Raw genomic sequence first — 13563 nt, 5'->3', positions numbered from 1 at the left:
ACCGCTAGGCCACCCCACCGCCCCAAAAATGGAGGAAGTTACTTTTCAGCTATAACTAAACATACCTGCTACACACGGCAGATAGGTCCGTGGAGTCTACGTTGGCGTTTGACGTTAAAATAGTGTAGACGTCACTCCAAAATTCATGTATAAGGGTAAGGTTTAGATATTTTATCGTTAAAACGTCCTCTGGCGAAAGACTAAATGTTATTCAACGTTTGATCTTCCAAGATAGTTTGATCTAATCTAGACCAGACATAAACAGTTCATGTTTTCAAAACTCACTTGGATGACACATGTCATCGTATCCCAATTGTGTAGATCGATGTTCATGATGTACATTACTGGATTGTTTGGTCCAGACTCGATTATTTACAGATCACCGCCATTAAAGTGGAATATGAGCAATTGGAATACTGAGGTCCTAGACACTCAAATGAATCATGCTGCCAAATACGATCACCCATCCAACGACTCTCCGCGCTCAGCGTTGCTTAACGTCATCTGAGCTCTACGAACGTTCCACACACTTTCCAATCAACACTTGTGTGTGTTTTGTACATTGTTATGGTATATGTGTCAGTTTAAAAATACATCCGTGGTCATGTAGTTATAAATTATTAATTGTCCTTTGTTGGCGTTTCTAATATAGTCTAAATGTATTTACATTGCATACCTTTTTAGCCACGATATGACGCTTCAGTGTTAAGTGACTCACACTCTACATACTCGTGATTTTCTGATGTGGGGTAGCCAGATGATCAGGTGATATACCCGGCTTCGATTTCCCTCAAAGTTGTGCCGTGACATCGCCATGAAAAGGCGTTATTATATTTCACTAACCGTTATTATATTTCATGTTCCTTTGATTCGCATAGAAAAGGACTAATAGACGGACCACTTTAAAAGTTTAACACTGTTGACTGAACGCGAATCCAAATCACGTTTGACACACTGGCTTACGTCAGAATGTGTCTTAAGAAATCTGTTTCTTCCTGTTTTTAGTTGTAACAAGGATATTTATTCAAAATAAATAAGCAAAAACAAAAACAGAAATGCAATGCATGTTCACTTAGGTGCTATTGAGTGCCATGGGAATCAAACAGGAATAAAGTTATCGTTCCTGTTTGAAAGTAGCTCTGATGTTCCTTCGCCAATATGAAATCTTCCTAGGGCACGAGTCGCTATTCGGCTTGTCCCGGAATAACACGAGTTGGTCACGAATGGACTCATCTATTCATCTCCCTCTCGACGGATGTTATGCGAGAAAATACTACAAACCAATCCAAATGAGCGTAAGGATAAAGATGCTTTGATAGAAAAATATTTATATTGTATTTCAATCGGCTGATGGCGTTATGCGACTCTGCTTAAAATCGCAAAAATATACATGTCATCATTTTGACATAAGAAAGAACATATACATAACAGAACTGCACTGCTTGTTTGGTGTTTCTAATAAGGATAGAGAGGTAAACGCATTCGTCCCTGTCCCTTTCCTGTAACCTCCAGAATCATCATGCCCCTCGATGAATGTAAAAACCAAACAAAATGCGCGTAAGGACTGAGGTAATTTGATAAAAATATTCCCATGAGACACTGGGAATTGTTTAAGAAAGGTAAAAATATTTGGAAAGAAAAAACTTTCGAGTGCTTCAGTACTGTGTATTACTGATGGAATGAAAAAGCAATAGAGTAGTCTTTCTGATGTTCGTACGCCGATATGAAATACTTACAGGGTGGACACGAGTCTGTAGTCGGCTTGCCCCGGAATAATACGAGTTGGCCACGAATGCAGTAAAAACATCGCTGTAAAGTTAGGAAATGTCCAGGATGATAGGCTGACTCGAAATGACAATCAATCTGAAATAACAAATTGTTTGAATGGATTGTTGTTTATTGCAGGTCATAGCCGTAAAGATACCCGGACCCTATTGTCTTGGATTCTTGGGGAGACAGTCTTCGATTCAATGACTGTGGCACTGTCAACATTGCCATTATCCTCAGATCCGTCAGTTAAAATACATGAATGTCACATTTCCAACATAGCTGGTCGTATTCTTGTTGGAACGAGGGTAATATTCACCTCTGTCAAGAACCTTCAGTTGACACTGATGTTGCACATGCGGTAAGAATGATAATTAACGCCAGATAGAATAAACGGGAATTTGGACTGTTCAACCAATGGGCGTGCCATTTAAAATCAATTCTGGATCTTTGTACGGTTTGTATTTATGAAAAAGTGAATACTATTTGTTTGGGCATTTCGATAGCTTGAAGTCACTTCCATTTGCCCAATTCTGTTTTTGTGAAGATATTGTTGTTGTCTTTCTATGACGTGCATATTCTTACCACTACAACAGATACTGAAATCATCCACGAAAATGAACCCATCAACACAACGTTTCAATACGTTAAGGAGACTGTTCATTTTGATACTATCAGTGTGACAGATGGAATGCTGCCTTGATATGGAGGATGCCCTGGTCTTGGTTGAAATAACCAGACAGGGTAGAACCGACTGGTACTGAGATATGAACTGAGGTAATCTGTCCCTGAGTAGTAACATTCATGCGATCTTTTTAAATACCGTGTTTCTACGTTGTATCGTTTGCTTTTTATAAGTCGAAAAAGATCGATAAAGTATGGTGTGTTTTGACAATGATTTCTTTCAACAAATGATGCCAGGCGCGAGCACTATATGACAACTGGTACTTCTGCTTTCGCGAGAAATCACGTTGGATGTCATGAAGGAGATGGTTCGTCTTCAAGTACCAGACTTGTTGATTGTTAACAATAGGCAACGTGGTTTTACGAACACATATAGTTAGTGACGTAGGGTGGTAATTTGTGGGGTCGCTATATGATCCCTGCCAGGCTTTGGTATTGGAATAATAATTAATGGCATTTACGCCCTGAAGGAGGAAAGTTTCCAGACGTCCAAATTTCATCGAAAATATATTGCGTATTGTTTCCAGACGTGAATGAGGCAAGTGTTTCAGGGGATTCTGCTGAATATCAGTGCGGCCGCGCTGTCATGAGTTTGCCCTATGGTAGAGCGTATAATTTGAAGAGAAAACGTTTCATTGTAGATCTAATCCTCACCATTATCAGATTTGCTCAGCTGAATGCATGGTTTCTTTCCTTTTCGAGTTTGGTGTTTCTGGAAGTGAGTGGTGTAATTTGATGAGGAGGTATATTTTGCCAAAGTTTGGTGGATATTACAGTCTTAAATTGTTGGTTAATGGAGTATTTTACGTGTGCTTTCTAACTTGATATATATTTGCGTTTGTTTGTTGTGTAAATCTGCACTCACCTCCAGCACAGAGATTTTTGTGTAATTAATGTAATTCAAACATACAAGGCCAACACTTTGAATATGCGTTAGCGTTAAAATAGGAACATCGATTAGAATCGATGATTTGATACCGGAGACTGAAGTATCATTTTCAATGACCATTTGTATTTTTTGTTTATTTTGATATATGGAAAGTGATGGGTGATGTTCTGTTTGAGATATACTAGAGCTTTTATCGAGATATGCATTTTAAGCACCAGAGTTCGGCCCGATTGTCGTGCCACTAAGAGTTACGTCCCTTTGTAAACAGCATGGCCGATTCACCAACTGCTGGACATGATATGTCCGTTGACAAACCACAGAAGCAAAAGACGGTATGAAGAATATAAGTCATCTAACTATTTTTCATAAGTCATAAAAGAATCTTAAATCCAAATCTGTTTCTACATTTTGCTTGAAACATGAGAATCAGTCGTTTCGTTCAGTTTTCGATCGACAACTTAACCTTCAGTTTCTTGGTTTAGATCAATCTATTTGTTGTTTTACGGCATTACGCCAAATTTTATGTTAACAATCGGAATCTTGACCAGACGAGCTGTTATGAGACACAGTCTACACCCTCGGGATACGGTGCCATGCGAATCAAATGACTTAAAACAATCATGGTGAAATCTTGTTATAACGAAGGGTGCTGGACCACATCACGTCTCTCTACACTAACTTAGTAGCCAGCTACTTAGCAAACCTACTTTACCTCAAATCAACAAATGTTTCCTGACAGTAAAATGAGTGCGAATGATGAGGTAATAATACTTGAATATTTGTTCTGCAGCCTCAAGAGTGGAAAAAATGGAAAGAGGAAAGTAAGTATGATATGTGAGCACTTGCCAGTAGTTGATTGAAGACAATTTAGATCAGCGTTTAAAATGACCCAAAATGCCAGATGACATCACGACCCACAGACTCCTAAACCTGCAATGAAAAGATTAAATATTATTAATTTATCTTCAGGTCTGGCTTAAAAGAAAATGCAGTGTGTTGTGACATTGTGCATATTGTACGTGTCAAAGGAGCCCTTAGAAATTTGACTGTACAGATATGAAACAAGTTTTGGTGGAAGTACAGTTCTCAAAGTAAATCCCAAATGGGTTTGAAGTTAAAGGGAAGAGATTGTGGTGATTCTATCAACATTTCATTTGATCAGTATTCTTTTCGACATAGCAGTTAAGTTCAACTAAGTGCAAGAAACAAACACATGAAGACACAAACTAAAAAACAGATGGACATTCACACATCCCTATATATTGTGTAATATTCGTAGACATTACATTAAACCTCTTTCCACCTCATCTGTTATTGATGATGTTGCAGAGAAGGCAAGGAAGAAGAAGTGGAGAGAACAGAAGCTACTAAATATGATGGAGAAGGAGAAGAACAAAGAACGAAAGAAAGAAGAAGCAGAGGAAATGCGTCTGAAACAGGAAGTCGAGGAACAGAAAATATACGATCGTCTAGGTAGGAGTTTAGCAATAGTCCAGCAACATCATGGCGGGGAATACCAGACATGGACTTCACACATTGTACCCATGTGAGGAATCGAACCTTGGCCTTTGTTGACAAGCAAACACTTTAATCTCAACCCCACTGGCCCTGCAGAGCAGTATTCCAAAGAGACTTTAGTGTGGTGGTCAAGATGGCACAATCCCATTAGAAACCATCAGTTTGTCTTTTGGATGAAGTGAAAGTGTGAATACTATTATTCCACATGTGTTTCTTATGGTACCATTGCACTAGAAGATTCTGGATTCAGATTGGTAAATTAGAGGTTTCAAATCACAATAACCATCTCTGAAACTCTCTGAAACAAGTTATTTGATTGCAACAATGCTGTTAAAGCTAATATTGATATAATCTGATTCATTGCTTATAGGAAATTTGAAATGTTAATAGTTAACTTACAATTTTATGGTATAACTACTGATTCAATATTCGTTTCCATTGCATCATAAAACTAAACTCACTCAAAAATACGAAAGATAGTGTAGAAAGACAATCTAAGTGAACTTATGGTCAGTTTCATTCCTTACACTGCTATACTGAGTCCAAGGTTATGTCAGCTATCCTTTCAGCGACCTATCACTGTCCAGTCAAATGCAAGACAATCGAACAGATTTAAGTTAACCAATCAGACAATGGCTACTGTTTAGGGTTCTGCAGGACAAAATTCCCGTCCGCTGACTCTGGTCTCCCAGCAAACAAAAATCTGCATAAAACACAGATATTTGACCTGCAGTATATACTCTTGAGACTTTCTGATGTCAGGGTTTGTTAGGCTGAGGATGTAAGCACAGAAATGAATAGTACTGAGCCTAATTGCAGTTAAACTGGAAAGACAAACAAGCGAAGACAATGATGATGACATCAAAACAAATGTTATTTAAAGAAATTGACAGATGTTTATGTCTTAAGTAATCTTTTTGTCTTTCTGTAGGAAGGAAGTACACCGTGTCGATTGCCCTGCCTGGGTCAATCCTGGACAATGCCCAGTCTCCAGAACTCAGAACCTACCTGGCTGGACAGGTGAGCTTATGGATCCTATAGTTATTAATCAAAAATTAAAAACAAACTTTCAAAAAGCAATATTTGAACACTTTATTGTAACACAAGTTGATGGTATGCGAATGAGATCCATGCTTATCTTCTGCTCCATCACTGAAGTTACTATGCAGAGTTATGTCCTTTAGATGTGCCTTGATCCTATAATCAGAGTCCAGTTATAATAATGATAAAAACAGGTGGCCTTAGACCACAGTGCACGAATGCAGTGTTTGGAATAATTTTTTTGAATGTTGTTTGTTTCAGATTGCACGTGCTGCTGTGGTGTTTAAAGTCGATGAAATCATCATTTTTGATGAGACTGGATCCACATCATCGTGAGTATATTTTTGAATAGATAATGCTGGTTGTTGCTCTTCTCAACAACAGTAAGGAACAGATAATCCCTTCTGGAATAACAAATTTCCAACATAACCATCCCCAAATTAGCCAAAAATTATGACTGTCAACAGTTGTGACAGCAAAACATGGTTGTACACCTGGTCAGGTCTAGAAAAGTCATATTTGTCGGTCATTCACTTTGGAAACAGAACCAGCTGGTTCTCAAATATACACTTATGACAGGAAATCTGTTACCAGAAGTAAGCTGAGCCTTGTCTTGCATTTCATAATTTTGACTTGGCCGTGTCTTGATCATACATTTGTTCACTATGAGACAAAAAAGACTATAAGACACTAAACTTCCCAAGCAGTATTTCTGAGAGAAAATAATTAGAAATGTGTTCCTCCTGTGTCACTTTTTTGTCAATTGAAAATTAACAAAAGTTCCTACTGCCCTTGTCACTTTTGAAAACAATGTGCTCATGAAACATTTATATTTTTTTTTATTCAGTCTTGTGTACATATTTGTACATGAGTTCTTGGGGTGAGGGTGTCACCAATTTTGTACACGTTTTTAGGGTGGGGGGTGTCACCAATTTTGCTCATGTGAACTGGGGGTGAGGGTGTAGCCAATTTTGCACACATGTACTTGGGGTGGGGTTGTCACCAGTTTTGTACAAATGTACGTGGGTGGGGGTGTCACCAAATTTGGACACATGTACTTGGGGTGAGGGTGTCACAAATTTTGTACACATGTACTTTGGGTGGGGGGTGCCACCAATTTAGGACAAGCTCTTGCGGTGAAGGTGTTACCAGTTTTATACATAAGGATATTGCACAATAAATATTGCGTGCCTGCCTCACCAGCCATAAATTATCTAAGTTTGCCATTAGCCATTATCTTTCATTCCTGTCACTTCATTACAACAATGATGTGTTATGTTCCAGGACAACCGAGGGTGACTTTGCAGGAATAGGGAAGAAAGGTCACGCCAACGTCCAGATGGCCCGCATCCTGCAGTACCTAGAGTGTCCCCAGTACTTGCGCAAGTCTTTCTTCCCCCAGCACAAGGACCTGCAGTATGCTGGTGAGATGACACTTTGGTGCTGTCTTATACCTTGGGGAAGCCTAGTGGTTAAAGAGTTTGTTTGTCTCACCAAAGACCTGAGTTTGATTCCCCACATGGGCAGTTCATTTTCTGGTGTCCCCTGCCATGGTATTGCTGGGATATTGCTAATAGTGTTGTTGAACAAAATTCACTCTCAACCTCTCAAGTACATGGGTTAAAATCATGATAACCCCTCCAATCTCCCGAGCACAAAATGGGTGACCCCTCCCTTAAAATCATCACCCCCCAAGCCATTCAAGCCTTAGATTCTGAACAGTCCCTAATCACAAGTCACATCTTAGACCTGAGTGGATCACAACTTTCGCTTTTTTGACTAACACAGTCATAACTTTCATACATTAACAAAATAATGATTAAGATTAAGAAGCCGTAACTTGACATTGTGGTGATGAAATGTTCAAAAAACAAAACAAAAACAAAACATCCTTGATTCACCAGTTCTAATCATTAATCTAAAAGAGCATTAAATGTTTGTGCAAGGTCAGTGATATATGTTTTGCTCTTCAGGACTGCTGAATCCCCTGGACTGTTATCACCATTTGCGTATTGATGATGTCAGCACATACCGGGAAGGCGTGGTCCTCAACAAGCCAATCCGAGAAGGCAGGGGCTCTTTCGTCAATGTGGGGCTGTACAAGGTAGTCTGAAATCTATGCAGCAATTTTCTGTGTTCTGATTGTCAGGACTCTGAAGAAGTCAGTGATGACTTAAAAGTAACTTTCAATTATTGCACTCAGCAGCAATACTCCTGCTAAATTGCGGCAGCCTGTAAGTAAGTGAACCAGACAATCATTTGACACAACTGGGAGGTGATGACGTATGTCAACTATGTGAGTCTGACCGCCCAATCCCTCTAGTTACCTTTTACAACATGCATGGGTTATGTAAACCAATTCTGTCCTGTATCTCCTCAGGTACTTCAAAATAATTCAGTGGAGGGTATGGAGTGTTTGGAATATGTGAAACAGTGCTGAGGATCTGTCAGTACTGTTTCTGGTGCATGTCACTGTGTTCTGGTGTCTGTCCCAGATTTCATTACTTACTGGGCAAATCTTGGAAGGGCTGTCCCTTCATTCATAAGAGAAACAAAATTTATGGATATCAACTTCTTTATTGTGAATATCATTTGTCTTTCAATTGTATTCGCTCTGAAATGTCATGTTAGTCACTATAAAGAATCTGAAATCCATATATCTTGCTTTCCTTACTGGACAAAGACAGATAATGTGAACCAGTCCTGAATCTGTCAAATTGCTATCCCTTCCTTCAACGCCAGAGATTAAATACAAAAGGTGCTTTTCAAATGAATAATGTTTTTCGCAGCTCCAGGTCAAATATTACCGAGGAAGGTGGTCAGGCTCACTCACTGGGTTCAATGCATATACAGAATAAAGAAGTTGTATAACCATGAATTAAAAATAGTCCTCATTCTTCATCTACCTGCCTTCTAGAATGCCTGTCAATGAACCCTTCCTGTAATACCTAGTTGAATGTCAGGGAACTGAGGACAACTGTTGTCACTATATACCAAGGAAGCTGCTCCAAATGTTGGTTTCAGCTTAAAGAACAACTAAACTCACTTTTTTGGTACTCTTTTTATCGCTGTTTGTTTTCTGTTTGCTGAAACTCAACGGAAAATACTCTCTAGTCTTTGTACTGTGTTGCAGTGACTGGTTATCTTTTATATGTTAAAATGTGTTTTGTGATGTTTTCAGGAGGTGCAGATTGATAGACAGCTGAAGCCTGGAGTCCGAGTCACGGTCAAGTTGTTTCCACAAGAAGAAGGTAGGCCGGATTCTTTTAATGTTCTGTAATGGTAGCACTTCCTCTCTGGCCTGCTGTTGAACACTGACTGCAGTTTGCAGCATTCCAGCTGAAGGAGGCAGCTCTACTCACACACTCACCCATCTACCTATCTTTTCAGACTGTCAGTCAGTCTTACACTCACTCACATTTTGTGTCAGCTCATAAGTGGCACAGTGATCTACTCAAACAAACATGCTTCTTTCTTCTCATCCACCTCCCCCTCCCCACCTCCACACACTCACTCACTCACTCGTTCACTCTCTCACTGTGATATTGCAGGAATATTGCCAAAAGAAGGGTAAAACTCACTTAGTTAATCCGCTCACTTATATTTCCATCCAGACAGGAAACACTTGAGGGGAACAGTGGTGTCCCCCAGTAGTCCAAGGACTGAGGCCGGTCTGTACTGGGGCTACAGTGTCCGTCTGGCGGGGAGTCTCGGTGCAGTGTTCACCGAGTGCCCCTACAAACAGGGCTATGATGTCACCATCGGCACATCAGAAAGAGGGGGCGATGTCGACAATTTCACCCTTGGCAAGTTTTCGTGAGTAGCAGTTGTGAACGTTAGGAATATGGGTGGAGTGCTTGTACTACATAGTGGTATAGGTACTTATTGCTCACATACTGAAGATATCACAGATTAATATTTTTCAAATGTTGTCACACAATAAACAGTGTTATCAGTGAGGATAGTGGTGATGAATGTCTGATAATAATGTTATTTTTGCCTGAAGAATATGTGTGTAAGCTATTGATACATAAGCTAGTCTATGTCTGTTGCAGCCATGCTCTGGTTGTGTTTGGTGGAGTCCACGGTCTAGAAGCCAGTCTTGATGCTGATGAAGGGCTGAATGTGGACGACCCAAGCTTCTTATTCCAGCACTACCTCAACACCTGCCCTGACCAAGGAAGCCGCACCATTCGGACAGAGGTCAGACCCTTGACCTGTTAATGTCGGTTATGTGCTGATTACACAGATTTTGTCAGGCATAAATAGATTATTGGTTCATGATAAAATTTTTAGTTCAGCGGTCCCATGTTGATGAAGATGCTTTAAGCTTTTGTCAGAATTTAACTGGAACTAGTTTCAACCTCAACCCTACCAGTTTCATAGGTCAGAAGATCAGACTAGGTGATGCTCATAATGTCAGTCACCAGATTGCATGGACTTCATTCGTTAGACTACATCTTTTGAATATTACGTCATTAAACAACACATCTACTTATGTAAACAATTAAGGGATAGTACAAGTGTTCCTTTCCAGATTTTCAACCACAGTGCAATATAAAGCATGACTAGAAATCTGGAAAAGTGTACAGGAACACTTGCAGTTTTGTGTATTCCTTTATTTGTTTCCTTGAGTTATAGATACTTGTTTTAATAGGAGCAAGTTTTGAGTGTCAGGAATACCACCAGAACAACTTTATTCTACATATTCCTCAACATCATCGCAGAAATACTAAACAACAAATTGTGTTTTTCAAGTTTTCTTTTAATGTAAATGTGTAACATCTTGATTTTTTTTTGCAGGAAGCTATCCTCATCACGATGTCCAGTCTTCGACCGAAGTTCATTGAGACAGATATGAGAGGGAAACTTTCTTGACAGTGATGAACTGTCACCTTCATCATTGTTTAGTCATTCACAACACCATCCTGAAGTAATCAGTGTATCACGCTGTCATCCTGTTTTGATAAATACCAGGATTCATTCACTACTTAAGGGCGGGGGCGATAGCGAAGTGGTTAAAGCTGAAGTCATTGTTGTCATGCCGAAGACCGGGGTTCATTTCCCCCCATGGGTACAATGCATGAAGCCCATTTCTTGTGTACCCCAACGTGATATTTCTGGAATATTGCAAAATGAGGCTTGAAGCCAAACTGATTCACTCTCATATACACAGCATTTTAAAGCGGAACCCAAAGAAAACACTAGAAGAGTCCTCAAGGATACTCTCATGAGAGAGATAACACCTGTTATAAGTATGCAGTTAGAGACATTGTGATGACACTTCCGAACCAAAGCATTTCAGTGAACGAGTCTGCAACACTGGACTCACAAGCTTTTATGATGAAAGACAAGGCCTGAAGAATTTATGTTTGAAAAAATATTGTACTTTTGTACCAGCATTAAAATTTATGTTCAATGCTTATTGGGTTCGGGGTAGAATAAGCCTTCAGCATCCCATGCTTGTCATAACAGTCATCGGTCATCGGTTCCCAACTCTGCAGATTGATGCTTATGCTGTTGATCCCTGGATTGTATGGTCCAGACTCGATTATTTACAGACTGCTGCCATATAGCTGGAATATTGCTGAGTGTGGCGTTGAACTAATCTCACTCGCACACTTAATGTCTCTGAGATAGCCTCACACTTACGTCAGAGGATGTAAGGACAGTTCATTTACCATCCAGGGGTGGTTGGAAGATTGGACTGTATCATTTTTTGCCCCCTCCAAATTTGCAAGCATATTTTTATGTCCCCACCCCTTCCATATAACATATAATAAATGGCTATTTCAAATTTTTTAGCAAAAGTAATTTTGCTCTCTCACTGTCACTTTTCCAGTCAACCCCCTTGATCAATTATAAGTGTGTCTGTTTAATGAGATTGCAACAGCCCTTTATAATGGTCTTGTTTTTATAAACTGTCGAGTTGTACATAACTGCCAAGAAATTCATCATGTTATTGTGTACATAAATGAAGTATCAGCATACATTGTAGTGCATTGTATAATTTAATGTGTTACTGGATCATGTTCATTTGTTTTGTACAGCAGTATGTCTGTAAACTGATTAAATGATTAGTAAAACTACTGCCAGTAGTTATTAGTGAAGCAGCAGGAGAATGTATGTATGAGATACATACTGATATTTGGAGCATTTGGGTAGGCTAGCAGTTAGAGTGGTCACTGGTCATACTGATTCCCTACACTGGCACAATGTGAGAAGGCTGTTCCAGGTGTGTCAGCGTGATAGTGCTTATGTGTTGCTAAAAGTGCTGATAAGTATGCTCACACTGCTGATATGTCATCACCGTTTGATGTCGCCACAGTCAACCAAATCAAAACAGTGTGTCAGTTTTTAACAAGCAGTTTTTAGTTAGTTCTTTACTGCCATGCATATTTTTATTGTAGATTTAAAAACTCTTTAGTAACAATTTTGCTTTGGTAGCTCAAAATGTTTTCTAACTTGTTTTTAGTATGACACGATGTTGCATGGATCAGATACTTCAGAAAAAGAAAAAAATGAGATATGACAAATGCATTTTGTCCAGTTTTAAGTTTTATCATTTTTGTGTTTGTGATAGATTTGGTCTCTTCAGTAAGTCAGTGAACTGATAATTCTCCAAATCTGTTATGTCATGTCTCCAAATGTATTATGTATGATATTGTTTTCAATTTTTACTTTCAATATGCATGACCATCAGCAGAATGTAACATGTACACTGTATAAATGTGTGGTGGTCAGGCTTGCTGACTTTCTGGACACATATCACCATATCTGCCGGAATATTGCAGAGTTAAACATTAAACTAACCAACCAATTCAAATATTTGCAGATTGTCACAGTGTGCCCAGTTCACTCATTGAACGACAAGAGTTTTCACAAATTGAGAGAACATAACCTATATTTTTTATGACAACCTTCTTTTTGTCCCAGAAAGAGATGAAGGAAAGACAACGTTTTCTGACCAGTCCGATGATACCTCAAATCATGTACCAATGTTTTATTGACCACTTCATTTAACAAACATGGATGGTGATTTATATGTGAATCGGGGGAAATCTGCGGATTTAAATGCCAAACAATCTATCCTGGACCCTGTTGCTAGCCTCTATACCCCTAGCCGATTTGCAGCTGAAATCACTTCCACATGTTGCCATCCTGAACAAAAGGCATGAACGTTTGTTGAAGGACCATGTATGATCAGTTCATTTAACAAAAGACATAAAAAAAGTTGGTTGAAGGACCATGTATCTTATAATTATGTTGAATAGTGATAGAAAGCTGAATAAAGGTATCACTGATGTGTCTATGTCCTTGTATTTTGTATTGACCCTGTTGAACTGATGATATACCAAGAATCACAGGAATTTTGGGGAATTATATGTTGGGATGGTGTGGTTATGTGATACATGTGTCAAAAAAATCAACAAAAGATGACAGTGAAGTGAAGTGCTATTTTGACAGTTCCAACGGTAAAGTATCTGTCATTCATGTTCCTTGAAGTCTCGGAAAGAATTTGTCAAAAGCCACCCTTGCAGGATATGAGGGCCAAGTTCCTTGGCTTGGTTGACACTTGTAATCGTAACCCATATGCATAGGTCCATGCTCATGCTGGTAATCACTAGATTGTCTGCTCAGGACTGGACTATCTACAGACCGTC

At 39.2% G+C, this 13563-nt stretch overlaps 1 protein-coding gene across 1 annotated transcript; it reads left to right on the top strand.

Annotated features, from left to right (window-relative positions):
* Positions 1–3586: 3586 nt before the first annotated feature.
* On the top strand, positions 3587–13209 carry LOC137272512 (putative methyltransferase C9orf114). Its single transcript, XM_067804899.1, has 11 exons — positions 3587–3672; positions 4131–4161; positions 4670–4813; positions 5790–5878; positions 6161–6231; positions 7184–7323; positions 7873–8003; positions 9081–9150; positions 9514–9715; positions 9955–10102; positions 10703–13209. Exons 1-11 carry the CDS (start codon positions 3610–3612, stop codon positions 10775–10777), a joined length of 1164 nt encoding a protein of 387 aa, XP_067661000.1. The 5' UTR covers positions 3587–3609; the 3' UTR covers positions 10778–13209.
* Positions 13210–13563: the final 354 nt, after the last annotated feature.

The sequence above is a fragment of the Haliotis asinina genome, chromosome 2, assembly GCF_037392515.1.
Source record: "Haliotis asinina isolate JCU_RB_2024 chromosome 2, JCU_Hal_asi_v2, whole genome shotgun sequence".
NCBI lineage: Eukaryota > Metazoa > Mollusca > Gastropoda > Lepetellida > Haliotidae > Haliotis > Haliotis asinina.
This window is presented reverse-complemented; position numbering and strand designations above follow the sequence as displayed.